This window comes from Anguilla rostrata, chromosome 2 (assembly GCF_018555375.3).
Source record: "Anguilla rostrata isolate EN2019 chromosome 2, ASM1855537v3, whole genome shotgun sequence".
NCBI lineage: Eukaryota > Metazoa > Chordata > Actinopteri > Anguilliformes > Anguillidae > Anguilla > Anguilla rostrata.
This window is the reverse complement of record NC_057934.1, coordinates 47021533-47049478: the sequence shown is the minus strand read 5'-3', so window position 1 is coordinate 47049478 and position 27946 is coordinate 47021533. Positions and strand designations below refer to the sequence as shown.

The window sequence follows — 27946 nt, the reverse complement described above, 5'->3', positions numbered from 1 at the left end:
TTTTATTGCAATATATACAGGTAAAATAAGTGGGACAGTAACTGCTGAAAGTTCTTGTAATACGGAGCGATTGAAGCAGCCAGAGGGAATGACATGATTTAATCAGGCTAAATTAAAAGTAAGTAGGCCTAAGTTAACTTAGTCAAATTACATAACATGCCTCCAGGGAAACAGGCTAATAAACATGAACAAATTATAAACAAAAAACAATAGTTCTCAGATTTACTTAATAATCTGGAAAAGTAATGCCATTGAAAATTAAGCTATACCACAGTGCTTGGGAGATGGAAAAGATCTGCATCACTGCAACTACAACTCCCATAACGCCCTCTTCTGAATGAATCTTCCCTTCCTGAAAATCTGGCGACTGTCAGGGAGGAAGATGTGGATTTCTGTAGCAGGCTGAGTGTGTCGTCTCTGGTAAGAGATTTTACAGTTATGTAAATATCACAAACACAGTGGAAACACACGAATTTATTTTGCTTCGACACTTAGGTATCGACATGGTATATCTGATGGTTAAAAAGCTGGATGATTATTTAGCCTTGCTGTATTCTAGTCTGTGTTGCTAGCGATGGCTATCCTAACCTTGTTGCGAACAAACAAGCAGAAGAAGCAAAAAAGCTAGGCACGTTACTAACATACTAGCTGGCTTGTTACGGTCCATGTTATGTGAAATGTAATGTAGCTTCATAATAGCCATGTAGAGCTAACCAGTTAGCGTGCAAACCCGAGCATATCGTTTGGAAATGGTTATCAGATGATGGTTTAAAGTCTAATTTTGTAATCAGATAGACAGCAATAGCCTATAACCTTACGTGTCTAGCTAATTTGCGAGCCCATTTTATAACACCTGAATGTCTCAAGTTTACTACAGTAACTAACTAGCTAGTTTGCTAAATAAGCAACTCTTGATTGCTAGCTGCTAGCGCTTAGGTACTGAATCGTTGCAGAACCTAGTCTAACCCACTGTAGAAACGAGTAGCCAATTAGCATGAGCTATTTTAGCAAATAAGTCAATAAACACCACCATTAGCTAGTTGGCGTTCTCATAATGATTAAGATTTCGGTATGTTACTGTTAACTAGCTAACCTTAAAAAATCGCCTCGTCTTCAACATATGACTTGCTACCATTCTGTCAACAAAAATACAGAAGTAAATGTCTAGTTAGCACGCTAATGTTAGATGTTTGGCGCTAGTTTCGATAGGCTAGCAAGCTACGCGTGTAGTTGACTAGCTAACGTAGCGAAACACTTACCCTAGCGTATAATGCTTGCGGAGAATGCCATAACGTTGCCTCTCAAATTGGCTGGCTTTCAAAGTTAGCCACGGAAATTCTTATCTTACTAGCTGGGTAACTGTTAGCCAGCTATCGGTGTCATTATCTAGCTGGCGAATTAGTCAAGGTTGACTCGTTTGAGAATTTGTCATGAACCACACCGATCCTCTGTCTGTATGATTAACTGGAGTCAGTGATTATTATGGTTGTGCGGTTGTTATTAGTGATTATGGTTAGCTTGATAATGACGGCGGTGTATAGGTTACTGTAATTAGCAAACATTTATTTTAGCTTGCGAACAGCAGGTATTCTTGTAGTTCTGTATCACGATTTTATTGCCTGCCTGGCCTTTCAAATTGCCTGGCTGTCTGTTGACGTGAAGCGCAGCGGAACTGGATTAGATAGTCTAGCACATGACGTTTGAGAGCGTCGCCGATGCTTAGTAAACGCCAGCTGACTTAGTTAGCCAATATAACCATCGAACCAGCACGAGCTCAATCTGACTGCTAGCTTGAACAGTTAGTTAACTTGCTAAATTACTTCTCTAACTTCCTGGTCGCTAGCTTATGTTATGTATGGAGGTTGAACAATATTGGCATTGCAACAGGTACAGTAGCTAGTTAACTAGCTGTTACCATTGCAAGAATGAAGATTGGGAATGTTACACATTCTGTTTTTTTTTCTTTCTTTCTTTTTTGGAACAGCTTTTTAGCCACATTCGTCACACAGTTGATGGATTCTTGGATGTTACCGGATCTAACGTTCCTGATGTAGATAAGATACCGTCAGTGTTTCAAGATACACATATCATGTGAACACTGTCGTAAAAGTATTATGGTATGAGTTCTGACCTTGTAATTATACATTATCTACAGCTGCGTCATAATGTTGTAATCCATGCAGCTGCGTCATGATGTTGTAATCCCTGCATCTGAATCATAATGTAATCCATGCAGCTGCATCATGATGTTGTAATACCAATAAAACCAGATTGACTTAAGTTGTTTAATGCCATTTAAGTGTATTGTTGATGTTTTTGACCTGCACTATACGTTAAAGGTTGCTTGTGTACTGTAGGTTTTAGGTTTGTCTGTGTTATCTGTCTGATCTACGTTATTGTGCCAGTCCTGTGGCTACCTATTGTTTCAGATGTCTGGCTTATATGGGGGCTGTCTCATCTACTCACCTAATTTGTTAAGCTCAGGATTGTAATGCATCTTAAAAATAGATAGGAAAGATTGCAATGGGTGGTATGGTCATTTGGCCCCGGCAGTGAGATAGGGGTGACCACTGCAAAATGCATTGGGATATCAGGTGATGGTATGTTTAAGAGGTTGACCAGTGGGGCTGAGAGTGTTTTCTCTTCTCAGGCTACAGCTGTCAGGTTCAGGGAGGCTGTGGTGGATTATGAGCTCCAGTAAGACTCCGCGCTACAATCGTTTCTCAGGAGGAGCAGCAGTGCCCACCAGCAGCATCCCCTCAGCAGACAGCACCAACGGGGTGAGAGTGGGGTGGTAGCCAAGAGCAGTTCTGTTCTGGGGGAGAGATGTTGCTGGACAGAGTAAAAGCAAAGCAGTCTTGGCAAAAATTGTTTCATAGGACAGTGATTAATTGCATATAATGGCTAGCCTGCATGTACTTTCTGATCAGATCAGTATTTTTCAGTTTCATGTGCCAGTTCATCTGAATGACTATTAATTTAACCAATTGCTTGTCATCTTTATGGCAAAGGGTATAAATTTGGTATTTAAATCAATTTTTTTCTTCTTTCAAATAGACCAGAATGGAGACTACTTTTGGATCAGCATATTCCACAGTCACCACCGTCGCTAAAGGTGAGTCTGTGAGAGACGGCATCCTTAATTATTACCGCAGACATAGTCAAAGTTCTGGAGAAATGACTAAGCCGTTCTCAGCAAAATTATGTGGATTTCAGTGCCACAACAAAATGCCAGTGTAGTGTATTTCAGACTTGCTAATGGAGCCTGGCTCTCTAATTCCAGCAGATGCATCCAGTAATTACAAGCAACATCGTCGGACGCCATCCACCTCCAGCAACCTGGCTTATTCCCCACGCGACGAAGATGACAGCATGGTAAGCATCACCACTTGCGCCCACATGCTAGCTCATCCCAAAGGGTGTATTCATAAAGCACTCTCCACTTATAAAATCTCACATTCAGCATGCTGAATTTGGCAGGCCGTCCAATCATGTTTATATTGTCTCCCTGCCAATGCACATTCATGGAAATGCAATCAATTTGCGAAGATTTTTTTTTAAGTTAGTGCATAGTTTTTTTCCCCCTTCAAATGAAATGTGTACTACTTTAGGCACTATTAAAGCTGCAGTCTCCACGACATTTTGGCTGGAAAAACAGTCCTTATCTTTCATTTTCACATTTGAATACAGCCGTCATTTGTGTGTTCTGTCTTTGTCCATCTGGCTTTGTCAGCCATCCTTTTCCGTTGTTCTCTATCTGTTTTGCTGATGAATCACAATACTGTGCCTGGGCTTCCTTGATTACTGCAAAGACCTGGCTGCATTTTCAAGTGCAGTAAGCTAGGTTGTTTTTTTTTTTAGCCCTAATGAAGGTCTGGTTTTGCACTACTAGTATTCCTAGATTGTTTCTCTGGTAGCCCTCGTTCTGCACTTACCACACACTAGGACGTACACACACACACTCATACACACATGCGCGCGCGCACACACACATACGCGCAGAGCACAGGAAATCATGCGGCAACATTCAGCTCTAATTGAATAGCAGGAAGCCCCCCCTCGCCGGCCCTTCTCCCCGGTTTGCGCGGTGGAGTTGGCACTGGGAGCGAGCAGCGGTGGAACAACAAGTGACTATGAGCACAGATGAGACTGCGCAGGGCTCGAGTGCGCCTGAGAAATTCGGGAGTTTTCACCAAAATTGGTGGGACTATTTGAGCGGGACAGAAGGGTGAAGTGCGTAAGGGAAAGCAGAAGTGGGACCCCGTAAGACTTACGGCGTCCCTGAGTCTTCCGCTGCTGACGCGTCTCCACTGCGAGGGCCGCGAAGGGGCCAGGCTCCTGCGGAGCGAGAGAAAACGAGCGCACAACCGTCGTTCCTTCACCAAAACCTGGAAATTGTACCTCGCACGGCAGGATCTGTGTGTCACGTACACTTTTTGAATGTGGCATTGGCTAGACAATTGAGATATTGAAAATAGCTAACCTTTTTTCCATTGCTGTGAACTGGACAGGACACATTTGACTAATTGGCAATGTTTTGCCTGTGAAGTGCGGTTTTGTTCAATTTGAGGTAATTATGATATTCTTCTTACGACTTGGACTGAATAAAGTATTAAAGCATTATTAAAAGCATTTCCTGGTTATTCTTGAATGCTAAATCTAACTGGAACCGACATTATTTGTGAGAATGCATTCTTTCTAATATTTGAATGTTTTACACTTGTTAAACCATATCAGTAGAGGGTAGTCTAATTGGCGTTGTTTAAAAATTCAGTATTTTATGCTGCACTTGCTGTAAAGGAGGATGTAACTTGATTGAGAAAGACGGAACATTTCCCAAGAGGCAGAACTAGTTGTTTGCACAATAGAATTGCAGTTTAACAGATACTTATCTGCTAAACAAACAGATTATGCTTTTGTAAAGTTGAGGAATAGTGATTTGAAGAGAGGTAAAATCTGTGTCCTGATTTATGTATGTTTGCTTATGACTTGGTGAATTGTATTGTCTTTTATTTCAGCATGTGGTGAAGTGTAGAGGCTTTCAAAATGAAGACACTAAAAATGGATTACATAAGTGTACAATCCATTACATTTACAGTGAAATTATTTTATTCGCTTGGCAAATTAGGATTGTGATTCTGTGAATAGAAAGGTACTTGAGGGCATTTCTTCCTCTTAATAATTGCTTCAACTTAAACTAATGTGTTTACGTGTTAAATCAGAAATTTCTTTCGATTACGATGCACCAGTGCATAAATATTTTCATATTGACACCCTAGTTCATTAAATTTGATTTAAGGAGTGTAATTACATTGAACCATAATCTAGTGATCAGCAACATTTTGGGTATGATCCCCGGGGTCTGTAGCGAGCAGCTGTGAAAAGCAGCACATTTGTACTCTGGGAGACCTGGTGCTCTAACACTGTGCCACGCGCACCGATTGATGCCTGTCCCTGTCCTCCTGCAGCCCCCAATCAGCACCCCCCGCCGCTCCGACTCGGCCATCTCTGTGCGCTCCCTGCACTCCGAGTCCAACATGTCCCTGCGCTCCACCTTCTCCCTGCACGAGGAGGAGGAGGACACGGTCAGTGCTCCATCTCTCCTCCTTTCTCTCGCCCCGCCTTTACTCACGCCCCTCTCACCTGTGTGTCATCTTTAACGTCTCTCAGGTGTTGACTTAAAGGAAGCTACTGTACCATTTTCATTTAAAGGCTTTTGATATGATCTGTGCTAGCTGTGTGTTACTGAATGTTTTGGTACCAAAGGTTCAAGGCAGGTTATTGCAGCAGAGATACTGTAAGCCTAAATAAGGTATTTCTTATTGCGCTTTATGAATCGGTGCGTTGCTCCTCTGTTCTGACAGCCCCCTGGTATTAAAGTGTCAGTCAGCATGTGAGAGTGGAACAGGATGTCAGTGTGCGATAGAGTGTGGAGTGTTGCACTCATGTGTGAGTGGGTCCTGATGCCTCTCCATCTCCCAGGAGCCCCAGGTATTTGCAGAGCAGCCCTCGGTCAAGCTGTGCTGCCAGCTCTGCTGCAGCGTGTTCAAGGACCCTGTCATCACCACCTGTGGGGTGAGTCTGCAGCCCCGCTCTCTGCTCATCACTGTTTATCTTAGCGCCAAAATCTGTGTCCCTGTCTACAGCTCATCATCGTTTATCTCTGGGCCAAAATCTCTGTCTCTGTCGACAGCTCGTGATCATTTACCTTAGCGCCAAAATCTCCATCTCTGTCGACAGCTCGTGATCATTTACCTTAGCGCCAAAATCTCCATCTCTGTCGACAGCTCGTGATCATTTACCTTAGCGCCAAAATCTCAATCTCTGTCGACAGCTCGTGATCATTTACCTTAGTGCCAAAATCTACATCCCTGCTCATCAACATTTATCTTAGCGCCAAAATCTTCATCCCAGCCTACAGTACATCAACATTTATCTTAGCGCCAAAATATCCGTCCCTGTCTACAGTACATTACCATTTATTTTAGCGCCACAAACTCTGTCCCTGTCTACAACACTTCCATTACAGCACTGCAATCGGAATCACCCCCTTAGCATTGCACTCTGTTTTGCCTACATCACCCCAAAATTAGCTCTGCCATCTTTCCAGTCCCTCTTTACACAACTCCCAGCTCCACTGTACCACCTCCCCCTCCCTCTGAATCGCACTCTAGTTTTCTGAGCTGTCTCCTTATGCCTCTCTACAGCATTCTGCAGTCTCTCTGTCCCTCTCCATACCACCCGTAGCGTACTGTTGGAAAGAATGAGGGCTCTTGTTGTATCTTCGTAATGCATTGATTTCCTGTCTGTCGCATCCCTTACGCCCGATTAACTGCTTTCCTTGAGCACTGAAGCATTGAAGTGTCTCGCAGTTATTCCATTCTAATGCAAAGTCTCCGGTTGGAATGGCACTACTCAGCTAGAGTAATCATTCTTGTGAAGTGCTCTAAACGTTCAGTGTGGACCTATGGGGAAACCGGAAATTAGCACCAGGGGTAGCCATGTGTGTGTCTCCCTCTCAGACCAGTGACTGTGAACACAGGACACTTTAACTCTGCAGCACGCCAATTGCTTCATTTTAACAACTGCCTTCTCTCTCACAGCACACCTTCTGCAGACGATGCGCCTTGACCTCAGGTAGGAGGGTTCATCCACAGTTATGTGTCTGTTTGCTTTGCCTTCGGTAGCTACTCTGTGTCATGCTTTCTCTGAATAAGAGGATGAAAGGCAGCAATAGCTGAGTTTGGTTCACAGTGTAATTTATCCTTTGTTCCCTCTTCTGGGCCTCCCTGATCTGGTTTTGTCTGGAACTCCCTATTCTCTGTGTTTTACGATCACCCCCCTCCCCCGTTTCCCCTGTGCTTGCCAGCCTTGATCTAAGTGTCAGTGCTGTGGTCCTGTTTGTCCCTGTAGAGAAGTGCCCGGTGGACAATGCCAAGCTCACTGTGGTGGTGAATAACATTGCCGTGGCCGAACAGATCGGTGAGCTCTTCATCCACTGCAAGTACGGCTGCCAGTCATCCGCCTCTGGCAAGCCCAGTGCCTTTGAGGTGGACCCACTGGGTTGCCCCTTCACCATCAAGCTCAGCACCAGGAAGTGAGGCCCTTCGCTCGTTCTCCTGTCATGTACCTCGTTAGCTTTTGTATTATTGACAGCACAACAGCGGCCATCTAATGCAAATGCCTTTTCAGTTTTGCCTTGCCATTTTTGAAGTTTCAAAGTGCAGGGTTTTGGACTTCTTTTGTTTGAGCAGTTGAGGGGCTGAGGGGAAATGAGCCTTACGTTGGTTTCCTCTCACCCCTGTCCCTCTGCAGAGATCACGAAGCGAGCTGTGACTACCGGCCTGTCCGCTGCCCCAACAACCCCAACTGCCCCCCCCTGCTCACCATGAACTTGGAAGCCCACCTGAAGGAGTGTGAGCACATCAAATGCCCCCACTCCAAATATGGGTAAAGCGCACCCCGCCTCCGTCCTCCAATCGGGTTCACCTAATTTCAGAGTGCCTGTGAGTCATTGCGGGACGCAGGGTTGTGTGCAAATGTAGACCCCTCCCCCGTTCTCTTTGCCAGGTGCACCTTTATCGGGAACCAGGACACGTACGAGACCCACCTGGAGGTGTGCAAGTTCGAGGGGCTGAAGGAGTTCCTGCAGCAGACGGATGACCGCTTCCACGAGATGCAGGTGGCGCTGGCGCAGAAGGACCAGGACATCGCCTTCCTGCGCTCCATGCTGGGCAAGCTCTCTGAGAAACTGGACCAGCTGGAGAAGAACCTGGAGCTGAAGTTTGGTGAGGGAGGCGGCAGTCTGTGTGGCCGGAAGCATAAACCGTTGACCGTTTGACCACTGGCATTGTGGTTGGACTATACTGTAGCAGGGGAGTGTTTTCCTTGCGAAAGCATTTGTGTTTGCCTCATGGTCATTCAGATGTGAGGTCCAAGCGGTCATTAGTCAACAGTTGATTCTGTTGCCATTGGAAACTATTGCACTTTCCATTGCTGGTGCTTACGCTGTGTCTGCCTGGCAGATGTTCTGGACGAGAACCAGAGCAAGCTGAGTGAGGACCTGATGGAGTTCCGTAGGGATGCCTCCATGCTCAATGTAAGTGCGCTGGGCCTGCATTCCCTCTCACAGTCAGAGCACAGTGCCCACAAACCACAGGCTTTAATGTGTTTTTCCCTCTTCTCTCCCCCTCTCTCTGTTCCTTCTGCAGGATGAACTGTCTCATATAAACGCCAGGCTCAATATGGGCATCCTGGGATGTGAGTGTCTCCGTTCTTCAGTCTTTCTCCTTTACGGTGCCCTGGTGTGCTGGATGTGACGTTCTGGTGTCTCTGTCTTTTACAGCCTATGACCCCCAGCAGATATTCAAGTGCAAGGGCACCTTTGTGGGCCACCAGGGGCCCGTGTGGTGCCTGTGTGTGTACTCTACCGGTGATCTGCTCTTCAGCGGCTCCTCCGACAAAACCATCAAGGTAGGAGAGCTCACAGGCCGCTGCTGGAGCTGGCTGCACAGCTCGAGCCTGTGCCACTGCCCCCTGCCCCCTGCTTCCGTCCTCCTCTTCATTCTTCCTCTTTCCTGTCTCTGTTCTCAAATTATTTCCTCTCTGCTCCCCCGTTCACAGGTCTGGGACACCTGCACCACTTACAAGTGCCAGAAGACGTTAGAGGGCCACGATGGCATTGTCCTGGCTCTGTGCATTCAAGGGTAAGCACGGCGACGGCCTATCACAGCAGCAGGAGTTCCTCTTGGCTCCGGTGATGTTGATGTAGCTTATGAGCCCTGTGTCTGTGTCCCTGCAGGAACAAGCTGTACAGCGGATCAGCAGACTGCACTATCATTGTAAGTTTCTCTGCTGCTGTAGTCGTAGGTTGACTTGTATGTTGGTGTTGTGTAGCGCTCCAGTCCAGTGAATTTCCCTGACGCGCTTCTCCGTGTGATTATTGCATTTAGGTGTGGGATATTCAGACACTACAGAAAGTCAACACTATCCGGGCTCATGACAACCCAGTCTGCACCCTGGTGTCTTCACACAACATGCTCTTCAGTGGCTCCCTCAAGGCCATTAAGGTCAGGACTGCCCGTCACACACTCGCTGTCTGCTGTGCATTTGGTTGAACGCTCGTTTTCATGGTGGTTTGATTTTCTCTAGAGAAAGGTACAGTTAACAAACAAGATAAAAAAATTAGATTATGTGTGAGTTGGTAATCACACTTGCGGCATGGTTTCCACTTTTGCGAGTCAATGTTGTTCTCTCTTTCCTTTTTTTAAAATTGGCTTATTTAAAAAAAAGTAAATTAAAAGGAGACTTTAAGAACTGTTAGCTTCATTACACAAGTGCGAGTCTTATTAGTGATAACGGCTTTAAGCTGAACCAGCTGTTAGCTGTCTGCTCTGAGCTTTTAGTATATGGCTGCACTGTGCCTGGCAAGGCTCCAGGCCTGGAATACAAGCTGTGTGGATTGATGGGCGATGTGAGGCTTGACGACGGTAGACCGCTTTCCTCCACAGCCAGGGTCGTACCTTAGCACTGAGTGCCTGTTAGGAGAGTGTAATGGCAGACTCTTTCACTCAGCCCTTACTGTTAGGAGAGTGTAATGGCAGACTCTTTCACACAGCCCTTACTGTTAGGAGAGTGTAATGGCAGACTCTTTCACACAGCCCTTACTGTTAGGAGAGTGTAATGGCAGACTCTTTCACGCAGCCCTTACTGACTGTTAGGAGAGTGTAAGGGCAGACTCTTTCACACAGCCCTTACTGTTAGGAGAGTGTAATGGCAGACTCTTTCACACAGCCCTTACTGTTAGGAGAGTGTAATGGCAGACTCTTTCACACAGCCCTTACTGACTGTTAGGAGAGTGTAATGGCAGACTCTTTCACACAGCCCTTACTGACTCTTAGGAGAGTGTAATGGCAGACTCTTTCACACAGCCCTTACTGTTAGGAGAGTGTAATGGCAGACTCTTTCACACAGCCCTTACTGTTAGGAGAGTGTAATGGCAGACTCTTTCACACAGCCCTTACTGTTAGGAGAGTGTAATGGCAGACTCTTTCACAGAGCCCTTACTGTTAGGAGAGTGTAATGGCAGACTCTTTCACACAGCCCTTACTGACTGTTAGGAGAGTGTAATGGCAGACTCTTTCACACAGCCCTTACTGTTAGGAGAGTGTAATGGCAGACTCTTTCACACAGCCCTTACTGTTAGGAGAGTGTAATGGCAGACTCTTTCACGCAGCCCTTACTGTTAGGAGAGTGTAATGGCAGACTCTTTCACGCAGCCCTTACTGTTAGGAGAGTGTAATGGCAGACTCTTTCACACAGCCCTTACTGTTAGGAGAGTGTAATGGCAGACTCTTTCACGCAGCCCTTACTGACTGTTAGGAGAGTGTAATGGCAGACTCTTTCACACAGCCCTTACTGTTAGGAGAGTGTAATGGCAGACTCTTTCACGCAGCCCTTACTGACTGTTAGGAGAGTGTAATGGCAGGCTCTTTCACACAGCCCTTACTGACTGTTAGGAGAGTGTAATGGCAGACTCTTTCACACAGCCCTTACTGTTAGGAGAGTGTAATGGCAGACTCTTTCACACAGCCCTTACTGACTGTTAGGAGAGTGTAATGGCAGACTCTTTCACACAGCCCTTACTGTTAGGAGAGTGTAATGGCAGACTCTTTCACACAGCCCTTACTGACTGTTAGGAGAGTGTAATGGCAGACTCTTTCACACAGCCCTTACTGACTGTTAGGAGAGTGTAATGCTAGACTCTTCCACACAGCCCTTACTGACTGTTAGGAGATCATGATGGCAGTCTCTTTCACAGAGCCCTTACTGACTGTTAGGAAAGTGTAATGGCAGACTCTTTCACAGAGCCCTTACTGACTGTTAGGAGATCATAATGGCAGACTCTTTCACACAGCCCTTACTGACTGTTAGGAGAGTGTAATGGCAGACTCTTTCACACAGCCCTTACTGACTCTTAGGAGAGTGTAATGGCAGACTCTTTTACACAGCCCTTACTGACTGTTAGGAGAGTGTAATGGCAGACTCTTTCACACAGCCCTTACTGTTAGGAGAGTGTAATGGCAGACTCTTTCACACAGCCCTTACTGTTAGGAGAGTGTAATGGCAGGCTCTTTCACACAGCCCTTACTGACTGTTAGGAGAGTGTAATGGCAGACTCTTTCACACAGCCCTTACTGTTAGGAGAGTGTAATGGCAGACTCTTTCACACAGCCCTTACTGACTCTTAGGAGAGTGTAATGGCAGACTCTTTCACACAGCCCTTACTGTTAGGAGAGTGTAATGGCAGACTCTTTCACACAGCCCTTACTGACTGTTAGGAGAGTGTAATGGCAGACTCTTTCACACAGCCCTCACTGACTGTTAGGAGATCATAATGGCAGGCTCTTCCACACAGCCCATGCCGACTGTTCCGGCGGTGTCGGCTGGGGGGAGGGCTCTAGTACAGCATGAGCTCACTCCTTTCGGGGACTTTCCTCTGATTACATCCTCCCTTTTGTTCCCCAAATGTCAAAGACCTTGGCAATGCTAAGGCTTCTTGTGCAAAAGTGCAGTGTGCGCAGTGTGTGTGACTGCATGCAGCCACAGGAGGGGTGAAAGTGCGGGTTTGTGGCTCTCCTGAGAGGTGCCTGGGTTTGTGTGTTGTTCCAGGTGTGGGACATCGTGGGCACGGAGCTCAAGCTGAAGAAGGAGCTGACTGGACTGAACCACTGGGTCCGGGCACTGGTCGCGTCTCAAAACCACCTGTACAGTGGCTCTTACCAGACCATAAAGGTTCGGGCTCAGACCCTCAGGGTTGCTCACGATTCTGCCAGAAGTACTCTACTTTATCACGTATATTAGATTATATTACATTGGAACCTGAGTATAAATATTTATAATTGAACAACTAATGTTTTACCAACCTTTGAAGCAGAAATTGATTTTCAAATACATGTCATACTATATGCTATATCATGATTTTCTTTTCTCTTTATTTTTAGATAAAAATACTGTAAATGTAGGTTGTTATGATAAAACTTTAGGCGTTTATGTATGTACTTATATAATATACTTCTATATAATGTAACGGCTGAGAAACTGTTAAATAGCGTAGACGGAAACTGACAGCCAAGCCCTGTGTCATTTTAAGTTTGTTTAATTGAAGCCCTGGGGACACTAGACAGGAACCAGACTACATTTCAGCAAGCAGCTCTGCGCTTTCTTCCTCTCAGCTGCGAGAGAGAGAGAGTGAGAGAAGAAAAGGGAGAAAGAAAGCAAGAATGAGGAAGGCAGAGAGAGAGAGAATAGAACAGGGCAGGGTTGGTTACCAAGGTTTGCATCATCCTCCTCTTAGTGAATTTCTATTTTCTATTCTAGCCGCTCCCCTCCTCCGCATGCAAGGGGGCTGTGCGAGGGTGGAGCTGAGTCTGTATTTGTGATTGGTAGTACAGGGCTCCAGATGTCATAAACACTAGACTGTTGCCATGGAGATGTGGCTGATGATTTCCAGTTGTGGAGTTTCTCAGTTTTTCCACAGCTGATAAGAGGGGATGGCCTAGAGGCCCCTCTCATGAAATGTTATGCTGATTTGTTTTATAAATGTTCCGGTTCTATATGTGCCTATTTCCACAATAGAAATACTTATTTGTCTTGTGGTCTGATAGATACATAGATGCTTTGTTTATTTTTTTATATAGAAGGTGCTCCACAGAGATGGTGAAAAGCTTTTATTAAAATAATGGATTACTTGTTTTTGTGAAAGGGGAATAAAAAACGATTCCTAATCTTACTCCTTTCTTGCTCTCTCAGATCTGGGATATTCGCTCTTTGGAGTGTGTTCACGTGCTTCAGACCTCTGGTGGCAGTGTGTACTCCATCGCTGTTACCAACCACCATATCGTTTGTGGAACTTATGAGAACCTCATCCATGTAAGAACCCCGATCCACTGCCACTGGAAATTTGGAGGGAACTTCTAACAACGGGGCAGATTTGGCTGCCAGTTAGCATTTAACATACTCATGCTGGTTTTGGTAGCTAACGTGAATACTTTGTTTGCGCGTGGCAGGTGTGGGACATTGAGTCCAAGGAGCAGGTGCGAACGCTGACTGGCCACGTGGGCACTGTGTACGCCCTGGCCGTCATCTCTACGCCAGACCAGACCAAAGTGTTCAGTGCCTCCTACGACCGCTCACTCAGGGTAGGGACCCTTCACCTGGGTTTCTGGCCCTATCACTCCGTGTTTCAAGTGGAGGGGGGGCTTGTCCGGGATGGTTGATGGTTGACGATTGTGGCCCTTTTAACTGACCCAAGTCTTCCCACTGCAGGTGTGGAGTATGGACAACATGATCTGCACTCAGACCCTGCTGCGGCATCAGGGTAGCGTCACGGCGCTGGCTGTCTCCCGAGGGCGCCTCTTCTCTGGGGCTGTGGACAGCACTGTCAAGGTGTGTCCTCCTGCATTCCAGCTATATTTGCTGCACTTTCTAGCTCTTTCCCTTCATATTTTTCAAATGTAATCTAATTTCCCAGTCTTCTCTATAAAGGCAAGTTTACAGTTTAACACATAGGCTCCATGTAGGGCCTTTCCCTGTCAATGACTTAAGCTGGCAGTCTCCTTGTGACTGAGGCTCAGGTGCTTTGTTCCTACAATGTGTTTGGTCAGGCTGATACTTTCTGCCCAGTAACCTCACAGCTCATTTCTGCCCTCTGTCTCTCAGGTGTGGACCTGCTAATGCCATCCGTGGTTTGCTCCCCCTGCCAGGGTGCAGCCGGGAAGTGTCACATGACAGGAGACGGTTTAATTTCAGACTGCTTTCACGGTTATTGTAATGATGATAAGGAATCGACAACGCCAAGCTCGAAAATGTTGCTTCGTTCAAAAAAAAAAGAAAAAATTCTCGGTTGATTGAATTGTGATTCTGTACACCACTATGGGGCCAGGTGTTTTTTTTAAAATGCAACTGTAGAGTCAGTGCAGTGGAGGTACTGGATCCCACTGGAGCCTTTCACACTGACACCGCCTTGGACACACAGGGTGCCTCTTCTTCCCGCTATGAGTGCCATGACGATTGGGACCGGTGGAAGAGCACCCCTCAGCTCACACCTTCAGGGCTGTATTCACACACTGGGTACACAGAGCTGCCAGACTGAAGTATCTGCCTTATCTGAGCATGTGAATGCGCAGCATTGGCGCAGCCTCATGGAAAACCCCACCCCCCTTCCAATGACATTCCCACATCTGAGAGGGTGCCTCTGGCCCTGCTGAAGCCAAACCCCTCCCCTTTCAAGCTGAGCAGTGTGGAGGAACATGAAGATACTGTATTGCCAATGTTCTCCTGTAATCCGGGGATGCGGCAGGCGGGGCTGACCGACACTGCAAAAAAAAAAAAAAGAGAAAAAAAGTAGAGAAACAAAGGAGAAACTGCGTGCTTGTACGTGTCTGCACTCAAGTCTGAAACAAAGCAAAGTGCTGATACGGTTTTTTAATGGTTCATTCCTTGCTTTGAGGCCAGAATTCCCTCACGGTTGGCAATTCCTGAAGTTGTGGTGTGATGATAAAGCCGTCTAGCCCTTGTTCATAGTTAGGGGGCCTCTGTTTGCTGGGATGTGCTGCTTTGCTGTTCCCCGTTAGCTGCCGGGGGAAGCTCCGCCGGGGAAGCTCCCGTCGGGTTGGGGGAACGTGGTTTCGGTGGGCAGTCTCAGCCATCAGTGACCCCAGTTCATTTCTTCATCGCTGCGGAGGAGCTGCGACCGATGCGTTTTCCAGTCAAGCGCTTGACTTTTTATGCTTTATAGCTGCATCACCTTTTCCACACGGCAGCTGTTCAAAAGAAAGAGAGGAGGAAGACGAGTTCAGAATTATGCACACGAAAGTCACACGAGCTGAGCTGCCAGTGTGGAGAAAAAAAGTGTCTTGTGCCCATTTCACCTTCTTGGTTTAGTGAAGAACTCCAAACCGCTGCTTTAATGTGATTGCTGACGCATTTTTAAACTTAAAGTGCTGCTGTCTATTTTAGATAGGCCTTTTTTATATGTGTAAAATAGTCCTGTAAACTATATTTTTAACCCCATTGTACGCTTCATGCGGTGTTTCCTTACAAAAGGTTCAATACTTTTTTTTTTTCCCTTCTTCTGTAGGCCTGGCTCATTGGGCAGAAAGCTGGCAGTGCTGCTCATGTCCTGGCCAGCACTGAGCAGAGCTTAATTTTCATTAGATTTTAATTTGGGGCATCCTGTTGATGGGCAGCTCATTTAAATCATGGTAACAAATAAACTCCTAAAACTTGGTTTAAAAGTCATAATGCTGAAGTTGTGATTGACTTGGCCTTTGATTGAATTTGAGATAAGCAGAACTCTTTTGTGAGGGTACACTGCAGTGTGTATTTGCAGTGCCAATGGTGCCATAAGCAAGCGCATGGTTAATTTCAGGCTTTTTCCCTAGCTCTGTGGAGGAAAGATGTTAAAAGGTACGACGTGGAGTGCGGGGGAGGGTGGGAGAGGACTTTCTCCCACAGCAGTGATATACATCACGCTCACTTGTATACATTATGTTAAGCTTGATTTTACCATTAAAGCAGTGTACACTTTGGTAGCTTTGGTTGTTTTCTTCTTTTTCACCTGCCGTATCGATCACCTATCAGTATTCAACACTGTTCAATATGTGGACAGTACTTTCTGTTTAAACTTAAGCATGAACGACTTGAACGTATTCTCTAAGCTAAAATGTTCAGTATGTTGCAGTTGATTATTAGTTTGTAATCATTTATGGGGAACAAAAGAGTGCTGGAATGCAAATACACAATTTCTTCAGTGCAATATATGACAGAATGGTAAGAGAATAAAATGGTAAGAGAAATTCTTATGGTCTCCAGCTTCCTAGGGATTGGGATTTGTACCAATTTTACCTTCTCTGGACAAATCTGAATCAAGCAATCTATTTAAAAAAATGTATATACTACGATGCCTATTTGCTGCATGGAAACAGATCCATGCATGTCAACGAAATATCCAAACGTGTGATGCATTATACAGTCCACGCCACGGCAACTAAATCTTTGATTCTGAAGGTGTGAAAACCATGAGCATTAAAAAACTCCAAATATAAATACGCTCAAAGAAAGACGACAGACTTGTATTCGTATATAACATTTATTTAGAGCAGATGGCTGTTGATGCAGTCAACAGCACTGTCCCATTGCCAGTCACAGCAGGTATCATACAAGTCAATGGCAGAATGTCAACACAATAAACAGCCTGCTTATATGGAGCTCTCCTAGGTTTTTCTTCAGCTTTCTGTGTGTATGTAGAGGATAAAAATAAAACTTTTTACATTTTTTAAAGATGTACCTTGCTCTTTAATATATTTCATTTTCTTTAAATAAATTTTAAGATTCTATTTTCTATTTCTTTTATTTCCAGGAAATAAATGAATACTATGACTAAAAAAAGTAAAGTGGAAAAAACATGTTTAGGAAAGGGACAAAAGGGATCTCTTACATCACCATAAAAACATCCAGCTATACAGACAGGGATCTAAGCACAGGACACACAGGGACGCATAGCTTTAGCACAATGGAGAGGAACCCAACAAACTCATGGGAAGAGCAGCCCCCTGTGTTTCCATAACGTAGCACAAGGTCAGGTGACCTCACTATTGTACTTCAATGGCCCACAGGAGATCTTAATTTAGCAAATACAGTTACGAGCATTCGTGGAAACTGTAACCGATTAAAAACATTTTTATAAGTGACATTCGCTGCTTCCTGTATGAAATGCGCCATATAAATAAAATTAGATTTGACATTGCTTTCTACTGTTATGGAACGCAGAGAAACCCTCTCAAAACAAGGTTTTTCCCTAAATGATTAAATGACAAAACAAAGCAAGGCACGTGTAAAAAAAAAAAAAAAGTAACTTCACGTGAAACAAATTAAAATAATCTAAATGAGTACACGTAAAATAACCATGTCATAGCTGAACATACATCTGCAAATGAGCATGAATCATGAATAGAAAATTAGATTTTACAATGGTCTTATTTTTTGGAGCATACAGCATATAAAAATTGTAATTCTTATTCATTTTGAGTTCTACAAGTCAGTTTAAATAAATGTTTTTCCAGATGAAATCTCATGAAATAATTAATTATAGATTATTTATAAATTAAGTTATATTAAATATTTTTTTCATAGCTAAAGTCATAATAAAGAGCAGGTCTAAGTGATCGGTGGCTTATGCACACAGCTTCATCAATGTAAGAAAAACAAGATATGCATCTTAACAAAAATATTTATGAAATACTAAATGTACTGATTTTGAAATTTGTCAGGTTTGCAAGTCTCTTGGGGCCTCAGTGTGACAGCCCTCATTTATTGGATACAGCGGCAGTGCTCAGAATCATCACAGAGATTGTCATGGCAATGGGGGGGGGGGGGGTCAAAATGACACAGCAATAACAGAAATATAGTATCTATAAGGATTCTGACAGTAACAGAGATAAGCAAACTGTGAGAAAACAGGTACGTGGCAGAGAGTTACGACAGTTATGAAAGCAGTTGGGCTAAAGGTGTTTCAGATAAGATGGGGCGAAGATCACAGGGTATTCCCCTACTCTTCCATTCGAATGCCTCCAGGAGTCATCCACCCTTCCTCCTCTAGCCCTGTGTAGCAGCAGACAGGTACTAAGTATGCACTTCTGAGGCTCTACTACAAGTCATCACTGGCCCCGTTTAACACCCCGTCAATACTGCAGCAGTTACACTTCAATGCATGTCATCACGATAAGGGAACTTAACATAAAAATAGAAAAAACAGGGTAGTGGTGTTAGTTCTGCTGTTAAGCTTTGATGCATGGGCATCCAAAAGAAAACCCCTTCTGTGAAAGAGGCTTGCAGCACAGTGCAGCGGCACTGGGGGGTCTGGGCCACTACGTTTGGATCCATCAAACAACCACACTGATGGTGTGCACGGCTGCAGCATCAACACATAGGTCAGGGATGAAGGAGTAAAATGACTGGAGCAAAGTTACCTTGTTCAACAGAAGCCACAGGGAAAGGGGTGGGCCAGGAAATGACAGTCTGTCTTTCATATCTAGGATTCTGCTGTGATGTGAACATCAAGCATCAGTCTCTTTGCTGGTGATTGAAGATGTCGCAGCAGACATGCCAATGACAAGCAAGTTTCAAACCAACTGAACTGCCAGCAACAAACTAAAATATAAATGCACAAGCTTTTAGCTCCTGTGTAGTAAAACTGATTCCGGTTTGACACTTTCTGCAACCATTTTGGTTTAAGGATCACTGCTGACTTGCACAGCTGTTAACACTGGTGAAGTATAAAACATCTCTCAAACGCTCCATAATTGTGCCTTTGATGTACGAAGACAGGAAAAAACACCTTGAAAACACTTTGCATTGTAGTTCAAATACAGCTCATTTAAAAAAAATCCACGGTTTTTCACGAGCCTTCAAGTGCTGTTCATATGATGAGCACAAGACACACACAGCACTCTCACAAAAATGGCACACATACACATACACACGCAAAAAACAACACCTACAGAGGTCCACCATGGACGGTAATGGGAATCGGAATCAAACACAGCGTGGCAGCATGAGCCAGAACAACCAGTCTTTTACAATTCAAGCAGTAATGCCAAATCACCAAATGAAGGAAAATGACTATTGTCACTATGAAAATTGACTATTTGTTTTCTTGATGTGCCATTTTAGAAGCAGTATACCACTATAAAACAGTCATGTGGGAACCTGTCAGGTGTTGGCACTGGGCACAGGTTCAGCGGGAGCCGGGTCCTTCTTGCCCAGGGGCCGCGCCTTACAGCACCAGCAGGGGGAGCCGTTGGCCTTGTGCACCTCTTCGCTCAAATGTAGACAAGGAGGATCATCTTTGTGCTTGTCCTGGGCTGCCATGTAAACCTGGCCTTTCATTGAGAATTTAGGGTGATGTGCTGCTGTAACTGACTCTAACTGAGCTACAGTTCAATAAGTGTGTGTGTGTGTGTGTGTGTGTGGGTGTGTGTGCATGCATGTGAACCACAGTTGTGTGGTCTGAGATGTGAGCCCTGAAGCAGCTTGTTGCTGGTCTATTTTAGACCAAATCACTTGCTGCCAACTCGAGTAAGATGTGTGCAGTGCTCATCTGGCTCTGTTTGCAAGTGGACTAAGAGTTGTGGGTTAGCACCACTGAGGTCCCAGGCCAAGGCCCATGGGCACCAGAGGGGTGGGTGGACAAGGGGGGCTGTGCTTGCGTACGTTCCCCGCAGCTAAGGAACAGGGTCACGGAATGTACGGAGACAGCTCTCTGATTGGCGAGAACCTGGAAGTTTCTGCATTCAGGATTAGCCCCTGCACCGGTAGCACAGTAGCTAGGTGTGCAGCCACATGGAAGCCCACGTCAAGCTCACAATACAAGGGTCGTCCACAGACACCGAGAAACCAAAACTCACTTTCACACATTACACAATCTCAAAATGTGTTTTTTTTGTCCCAATTTGGTCAAGTAAAAATTCATATTTTGTCCATCTTTTCCAAACAACTGACTCATAACCACACTTATACTATTTGGCAAAAAAGTCAAATAAAAATAATTTATTTATATATATGTATATCACTGTACTGACTAATGTATTATTCTCACTATGGGACTTTTTAATATATAAACTTTCCTCATGCTTACAATTTACACATATAGTATTGTACTGTATCATTTTGTATTATTATTTATTTTTTTATTTTTTTACAATAGCTTGAATAATCCAATGTAAGAAGAAAAAATTGATTGTAACGTTTTCTGCTGCAAAACTCACTCGCCAACCCTCTGCCTCTGCTTTTTGTTGTCTGTCTCCCGCTTTTTTCTCCCGCCAATCCTGAGGTAATTCTTCTGGGGATTGGAGGACTTGGTCAGCTGTGCAACCCAATAGGGAGGAGCGGGAGAGAGAAGGAGTGGCTTCGGGAGAGGTAATATTGTGACAGGAGCTGGACAGGCTAGGGGGAGCAGAGAGGCCAGAGGGGAGCGGGAGGGGTCCTGCAGTCGTTTGTGCCCTTCTGCCCTCGCGGAGCCCTGAGGTTGTGCCGCAAAGGCGCCGACTGTGCTCTTCACTCCAGCATGGCGTCCAGCTGGTCAGCCAGGTCGTCGAACATGCTGCCAATGTCATCCAGGATGCTCACTGTGCTCTTGTCTTCGGCTACCGAGCTGTGGAGCAGTAGGCACAGACCCGGAGATTTAGTCTTCCATTATGTTGCTGTGTCATCAATACATTCACTACAGCTTTGCGCCTAACAATTGTTTTTATGCATTCTTTAACTCAAACAAATGTGCATGCATTTGAATTATGAGAATATTTACAAGAATAAAACAGAATTTGTTGAGTTTTTATTTGTTCCAGACCTACATCAGGAACACAATCTTATTGGACAACCTGTGCTTGCAAGGGGCGGGACTTACTCTTTCTGCCCATCCTCCTGTTTGATCTTCTCCTCCACAGCCTGCAGGGCAGCGGCTAGGGAGGCGCTGGTCTCCTCCAGCTTCTGCTGTGCTGACTCCACCGGGCCTGCGATGTCCACGGACACTCCACTGATGGAGGAGCGAGGGGGCTTGACCGGCGCGGGTGTGGGGCCCGGCGTGAGGGAACCTGGAGTCTGAGGGGTTCCAGGGGTCTGGGGGGTCGGGGGAGTGTGGGGCCTGGTGGTGCCAGCAGACAGCGAAGGGGGCGTACTGGCGGCCTGTTTGCCAGGGGTGGGGGTGGATGGAGGGGTCACGCTGATGTTCTGCAGCACTTTGGCTGGTTTGGGAGCCGTGGGAGGAGGGCTGGGTTTTGGTGAAATCGGAGGGGGCACTCGTTTCACATCTGGAACAGAGACGGACAGATACAAAGGGATAAAGAAAAGAGGGAGAGTGAAATCTGAGTTTATTTCAGCACATTAAAGCCTGGGTTCCCAGACATGGATTAAGCTTAGTCCTAGACTTAAAGAAAAATTCAATGAAGTTCTCCAATGAAAAAAGTTTTAAATCTAGGCTTATTCAGGATTTTCTAGGATTTTCACCCATACCAAATACAGGAGGTATGAGCCCTGACGCACAGAACACAAAGAAGCAAGAGACACAAGTTGAGTACCTGGGCTGCCAGGGCCGCCCGGTCCAGGGATGGGGACTCTCTTGGCAGAGGGCATTGGGGGACCCTGCTTCTTCATTTGCTGGGCGAGTACAGGTTTGGGGGATACCGGGGGCTTGATGGGCTTCCGGGGTTCAGCCTGGACGGTGTGAGAGCTGAAGTCAGCACTGTCCCTGCGGGGGGGCCCTTCCCCATTGTCCTGAGGGCGGGGCTGCTCCATTACGCTCATCTCCGACACGGGCCGTCTCTTCACCGTACTGGTGCCGTTCTGGTAGGGTGGCAATTCCGGCATCTCCAACGAGTCCTTGTCTTTGCTTTTGGGTCGGCGCTTGACGGTGTTGGATTCGATGAGCTGGAACTTGACGCTGTCTGGGTGGTGCTTGGGCCGGAGCCTCCTCTTCATCGTTGCCGTGGCGTCCATGCGGGACAGCTCCTCTTGAGGCAGGGAGTAGACGCTGTCCGCCAGGCCGTCGCCCTCTGCTCCCAGCCGCGGCCTCTGTTTGATGGTAAGGTTGCCGTCCTCAGCGAAAGGCAGGTTCTCTGCCGAGCTGTTGGCGGAGCCAGGCAGCGGCTCTGGAGCCAGCCTGTCTCGTGGCGACTCGGGGCCCTGTTCTCTTCGCGCGGCCGTCACCAGCCCGGTCACTGGTCCACTGATCGTCCTGCGGCGGTTCACCACCTCCCCGTCCAGCCCGATGCCATCACGATGCTTCCCATGGACTGGATTGACCTGCAGGGAGGGAAGGACGCCAGAGTCACTATCAGCAAGTTATCCACTATATAAAGTACTCTGAGAACTGAAACGGGTTGAGAGGCTGAAAAACTATTTTAGGCTATTAGAAAAAAGTTGTAAATGTAAAAAATGTATCTCAATTAAAGAAACTCTAGTTAGATGTTTAGACACAGAATGCTCTTTGGATCTAACTACAGTGTCATGAAAAAGTATTCACCCCCTTTCCGATTTCCTCTACTACTGCATATTTGTCACACTGAACCATACCTCCCATGTGAAAAATGAATTGCCCTTTTAGTTACTCAATAAAGCAATTGACCAAATTTAATTCATAATTAGATTCAGCTGACTGAACACAGCCAGGCTTGATTCCAGCCAACCCAATCTAAACCTTGTTCATATTGATCTTTACCATCAGAGTGACGCAGTCCTGACAAAGTTTATAAAAGCACACTATGCCACAATTAAAGGAAATCTCAGAAGAGATTATACAAAAAGTTGAAATATATGAGTCTGGAAATAATTAAAAAGCCATATCGAAGGCTCTGGGACTCCACAGAACCACAGTAAAAGCAATTATCTCTAAAAGGCAAACACTTGGAACAGTGGTGAATCTTCCCAGGTTTGGTCGGCCTGGCAAAATTGAAAACACATCCAGGAAGTCACAAATGATCCCAGAAGAACATTCAGGTCTCTCTATCCTCAGGTAAGGTCCATGTTCATGACTCAATAAGAAAGAGACTGGGTAAAAATGGGATTCATGGGAGAGTAGCAAGGCGTAAATCACTGCTAACCAAAAGAAACATCAATTCTCATCTCACATTTGCAAAAAACCTGGATGATCCTCAAGCCTTTTGGTACAATGTTCTATGGACTGATGAGTCAAAAGTGGAACTTTTGGGGTGACACGGGTCCCATTATGTCTGGCGTAAAACAAATACAACATTTGACAGTAAGAACAACTTTGCTGGAGAAAGTTTTCTGCCTCGGGACCTGGACGGCATGCCATTATTGAAGGAACCATAAAAAATTCTCAAGAAGAATGCCTGGTAATCAGTCTGCGACCTGAAGCTGAAACATAATTGGGTCATGCAGCAAGACAATGATCTGAATCCACATCTGAATGGCCAAAAATAAACTAAATTAAAGTTTTTGATTGACCTAGTCACAGTCTTGACTTAAGCCCAGTAAAGATGCTGTGGCAAGACCTTAAAGGAACAGTTCTTGCTCAAAACCCTACCGATTTGTCCGAATTAAAGCAGTTCTGCAAAGTAGAGTGGGCCAAAATTTCTCCACAACAATGTGAAAGACTGATTTGCAATCATAGGATGTGTTTGGTTGCAGCTATTGCTGCTAAAAGTGGTTATTAAGTTATTAACCAGTTATTAAGTTTAAGAGGGCAATTGATTTTTCACACGGGTGATATGGGTGTTTGATAACTTTTTTGTTAAATAAATGAAATAATAATAAAATAAATGTGTTCTGTGTTTACTCAAGTTCTCTTCGTCTAATATGACATTTTGTCTAAAGATATGAAATCATTCAGCATGACAAATATGCAACAATAGACAAAATCAAGAAGGGGGCAAATACTTTTACACGGCACTGTATCAATTACTGATGATATTTAAATTTGTTGATTTACCCCACAGAATTTTTTTGGCTCAATGTGGTTTATATTTTGCAAACCACATATTTAAATAAAGAGCACTGATGCTACTCAATGCCTAATGCAGCATTACCTGCAGGTAACAGCCACTGCCACACAGGGACCTCTGAAAAGCCAGGGCCTTAGGCCCACCCCCGATGGAGGACATCTCCAGCATGGCCGCGATGCTCTTCACGCTGCCCGCGCTGCCCGTGTCCACCATGCCGCCCAAGTCGCTGGCGCGGCGCCGCTCGTGGTAGGTGACCCCCAGCAGGTCTCCTCCACCCCCGTCTCTGGCCTCATCCTCCAGGTTGGTGCTGGAGATGGTGGAGCTGGAGCGCTTGGGCGGAGGGGGCGGGGGCCCCTTCTTCTTGGGCCGGAGGGCGAAGGACTGGCTCCGGTTGACGTTCTTGTCCAACTGGGCCCGGACGGAGCTGCTGCGGCCGACCCGGGCCTGCATGGTGGCGTACTTGGTGGTGTCGGGGACCATGAGCTCGTCACGCTCCCGCTCACCATCAAACGCGGCATAGCGGCTCAGGCTGTGTGCGCGCTTCTTGGGCAGGCCCTGGTCCTCCTCGTACTCGTCCCCCTCCGGGGGCAGGCACAGCAGGGGCACCGAGACGGGCGGCTGCTGGGCCGGTGGCCCCTCCACGCTCTCCATGTGCTGCGGCGCGGCGTGGGCGTAGCCTCTGTGTGTGGGGGACTGTGGGATGGAGCGGGGGGACATGGGCCGCTCTGTCTGGGCCAGGAGCTGTGGGGTGGGCTTCACCTTGGCAGAGGCCTGTGGAGGCCCCATAGTCTGCGGGGAGGATGGCTTGGTCTTGGTGGGAGTCTGTGGCGGGGTGTAGGAGGGTGCTGGGCGTGGTTTGCCCAGTGGAGGCGGGACATTGGCCCTCTGCAGCCCCTGGGCGTGGCTGCCCTGCCGCGCAGTTCGGGCCTCCTTCCTTGGAGGGCCGCTGGTTTCGTCCCCATCCCGGCTCTTACTGAGACTGTTTTCGTGCATGCTGCGCATGCGCTGGGACATCTGGCCCCCGCCCGGCCGGACCTCCGCCCCCTCCTGCACCTCCCCGCCGCGGTTCATGGCCGTCTGCAGCTCGTTGCTTAGCTCGCTGTCCTGGAAGGAGCTCATCTTGGGGGACATGCACTCGGCGCTGTCGTGGGGAGGGCTCTCGATGGCCATCACTTCCTGGGCAGGGGGCGGCTTCTTGCGCAGAGTGCCTCGCCCCTCTGATGCCTTTTGCATCTCTGCCAGCTTCTTCACAGCCAGCATCAGCTTCTTCTGGTGCCCTGGAGGAGGGTGAGGGGGAGGATGGGCATGGACAGGCAGTACACAGTAACTGGACAAGCTATGGCACAGAACTACTCATATCCACTAAGTTACAGGATAGTGCTAATCCTCATAAAACTGAAGTTCCTCTAGTCCAAAATGCTAATGCCTAGCTAGCCTGGATAAGATAGAGTTGGGAAATCAACCATTTCCCCATTAGGTGAAGCAGATACACGGCTGAGATGAAGGAGACATATTATTACAGGAAAAGAGACTTTCCTAAGGAAATAAATCTTGCGTCTGTGAGTTTTCTCACCACATTGCTTAATAAATAAAAAGTAGAACAGGAATGTGTTATTAATACTTATTTCCATAAATCTCCAGTGTTGGGTTTGCTGCTGCTGTCCTGTATTCTTACCAAGTTTTGTAATTCCAATCTCCTGTAAATCCTCCCAGGTGATGTCAGTGATGAAGTCGATATTCTCATAACCATTTTGGACCAGAATCTGGTAATACTGGGTCAGTCCAATCATAGACAGCCACTCTGCCAGGTTTGCCTGCAGAAGACAAACATGTTTAGACTGTAACCCCACAGCAGCCTTTGGCCTGACCTTTGCTTAGAGATCTTACGGAGCTAAAACAAAAATATCTCCTGACACGCCTGTGTTAAAACCAAGTGGGGACCCCTAGTGGATCTGATACTAGACTCCTGAAAGAGCCTTTGGACTTGTGCTTGTATTTCAATATAAAAGGAGCCTTGTAACCATCTAATATAATTGATCTGATGGATAATCTATAGGCTGAACTGCATTGCTTTATGTCAGTGCCAGTTTATGCCAGTGTCAGAAAATTACTCTTACAACACTCATATTTTTGTGTTCAGTTAACCCTCAGATACATGGTGACTGTTATGGCAGAAGTCCCAGAGGGACTGATGAAGGGTAACAGCAACATCAGCCGCTCAGCTCTCAGAAGAACAAATATGCCACAGGAAAACCAGGACCCATGGACACAAACACAAACCATAAGAAGAAAAATGTTCAAACCAATCCTAAATGAAATTTGGGTATGTGTGTGTGTGTGTGTGTGTGTGCATGTGTAAGATGTGAATGTAACCACAAACTGGCTAAATAACTATTTTAACCCCCAAATGATTGTGAAGGCACGTTTAATGGACTCCACTCACTGGCTTTTGGTCCGGGAGCCACTCCGTGACACTCAGCTTGTTAATCTCGGAGGTCATCTTCTTACGGTGTCCTGGCTTAGTCACCCCAACAGCAGTCAGGTCCTGCAAGACACACAGGCACTATCCACATCAGAGATGAACACGCACACACACATACACATTTATACACTCGCACACATATACACACAGCCAACATGCTAACACACACATACACATAAAGGCACATAAACACACACACTCACACACATAAAGGCACATAAACACACACAAACACATACACACACACACACTCACACATACAGAAATATTGTGGGAACCAGGACAAAGACACCAGACAGCAGACAGTCACTGAAAAAAAAGCTTGGATGGTTTTCATAATGTGCAATAAAAAATGGCTGAAATGAAACAAAATTTGCTATAATTCAGCAGCATTTTCAGAGTACCCCAAAACCCAGTGGACAATAAATAGTGGCTGGCTGGGTGCTGTCCGCAGGTCCCTTCTCTTCATTTTCACATTAGTGTGATGAACGTCTTTCACTTGCTGAAAACCTAGCTACTCAGCTGCTCTGGGTGTTATTTAGCAGTCCTGCAAATCAAAGGTGCATTCAGCACACACACGGTGACATGTCAGAAAAAAAGAAAATTAACTGAGCTTGAAAATAAAGTGCTGTTTGTTTCGAAAGGCAGAGAAAGTATCGCAGTAGAGAGGAAACATCGAACACGAGGCGGCAGGCTATTTAATTGTCAACTTCCTATTGAGCCCCTAATCGAACAGAGAGACACTGCAAGGTGCATGCCACTTTGTGGGGTGCCCGGAAAGACATGGTGAACATGGGCATGGAAGGTGTCCCAGAGTTACCTCTCCAGACCACAGATTGTGACATCAGCTATACATACCACAGTGTGGACTGGGGCACATGTGACGATCTATGAGTACAGTGTTGAGGGGTGGTGGGGGGGGGGGTGTCAGGTGTGGGGGGGTGGGGGGGCAGCACAAGACTCCACAAACAAGGAGCCAACAACAGGGGTGCATGTGACACTGATAAAGGGAAGCATGGCATTATCAGTGTCAACACCTGACCGGACTACACAAACAACACCGCGAGCACTCCTTCAAACACGCCGTCTCACCACAGAAACGATTCCGGTTCCGTTCAGTTAATTAAGCATCAGCTGCCGGTGAGTGCAAACCAGACAGGCATTCACCAGCAAGCGAATGCTCCCAGTGCTTCCCCACCACCCGACCCACAAGTGTACAGCGAGCTCAGGTGGGCTCTAACACACATGTACAGTACACAGATACAACACGCACAAGCCATGGAGTCAATGGGCGAGTCATGTCTTTCATGTGGTGGGGAGAGAGGGGTGAGCACGCGCTGTGAGGGACGTCCGCACGATCTCTCGCGACACTGACGGCTCCATTTCTTTCTTCCCGGGGGAAAAAGAAGCTTGCAAACACAGCAAAATGTCCACACAGCTGTGT

General features: G+C 46.2%; 2 protein-coding genes across 8 annotated transcripts in view; one reads left to right on the top strand and one right to left on the bottom strand.

Moving 5' to 3' along the window:
- The first annotated feature begins 262 nt into the window (after positions 1-262).
- traf7 (TNF receptor-associated factor 7) lies at positions 263-16094 on the top strand. 5 transcript variants are annotated; one of them, XM_064322617.1, is made up of 22 exons: positions 1471-1887; positions 1985-2117; positions 2651-2780; positions 3058-3115; positions 3284-3375; positions 5469-5585; positions 5983-6075; positions 7104-7137; positions 7414-7597; positions 7816-7950; positions 8071-8288; positions 8526-8599; positions 8712-8760; positions 8846-8973; positions 9124-9206; positions 9302-9341; positions 9453-9569; positions 12172-12294; positions 13312-13431; positions 13569-13700; positions 13828-13947; positions 14221-16094. In XM_064322617.1, the coding sequence occupies exons 3-22, from the start codon at positions 2688-2690 to the stop codon at positions 14233-14235; spliced, it is 2025 nt and encodes a 674-aa protein (XP_064178687.1). In that variant the 5' UTR covers positions 1471-1887; positions 1985-2117; positions 2651-2687; the 3' UTR covers positions 14236-16094. The 5 variants fall into 5 exon arrangements, with proteins under 5 accessions (XP_064178686.1, XP_064178685.1, XP_064178687.1 ...); XM_064322616.1 differs by lacking the exons at positions 1471-1887; positions 1985-2117 and adding an exon at positions 263-420; XM_064322615.1 differs by lacking the exon at positions 1985-2117 and having other exon boundaries at positions 1301-1887; positions 3287-3375.
- A 538-nt stretch (positions 16095-16632) lies between these two features.
- caskin1 (CASK interacting protein 1) overlaps positions 16633-27946 on the bottom strand; it is an 86825-nt gene continuing 75511 nt past the window's right edge. For all 3 annotated transcript variants that reach the window (XM_064322611.1, XM_064322612.1, XM_064322613.1), the window contains 6 exons: positions 26464-26565; positions 25696-25834; positions 24105-25297; positions 21636-22359; positions 20966-21368; positions 16633-20713 (listed from right to left, as the gene is read on the bottom strand). In XM_064322611.1, coding sequence (XP_064178681.1) covers positions 20617-20713; positions 20966-21368; positions 21636-22359; positions 24105-25297; positions 25696-25834; positions 26464-26565 — 2658 coding nt within the window. In that variant the 3' untranslated portion in view covers positions 16633-20616. The remainder of the gene's footprint in view (positions 20714-20965; positions 21369-21635; positions 22360-24104; positions 25298-25695; positions 25835-26463; positions 26566-27946) is intronic.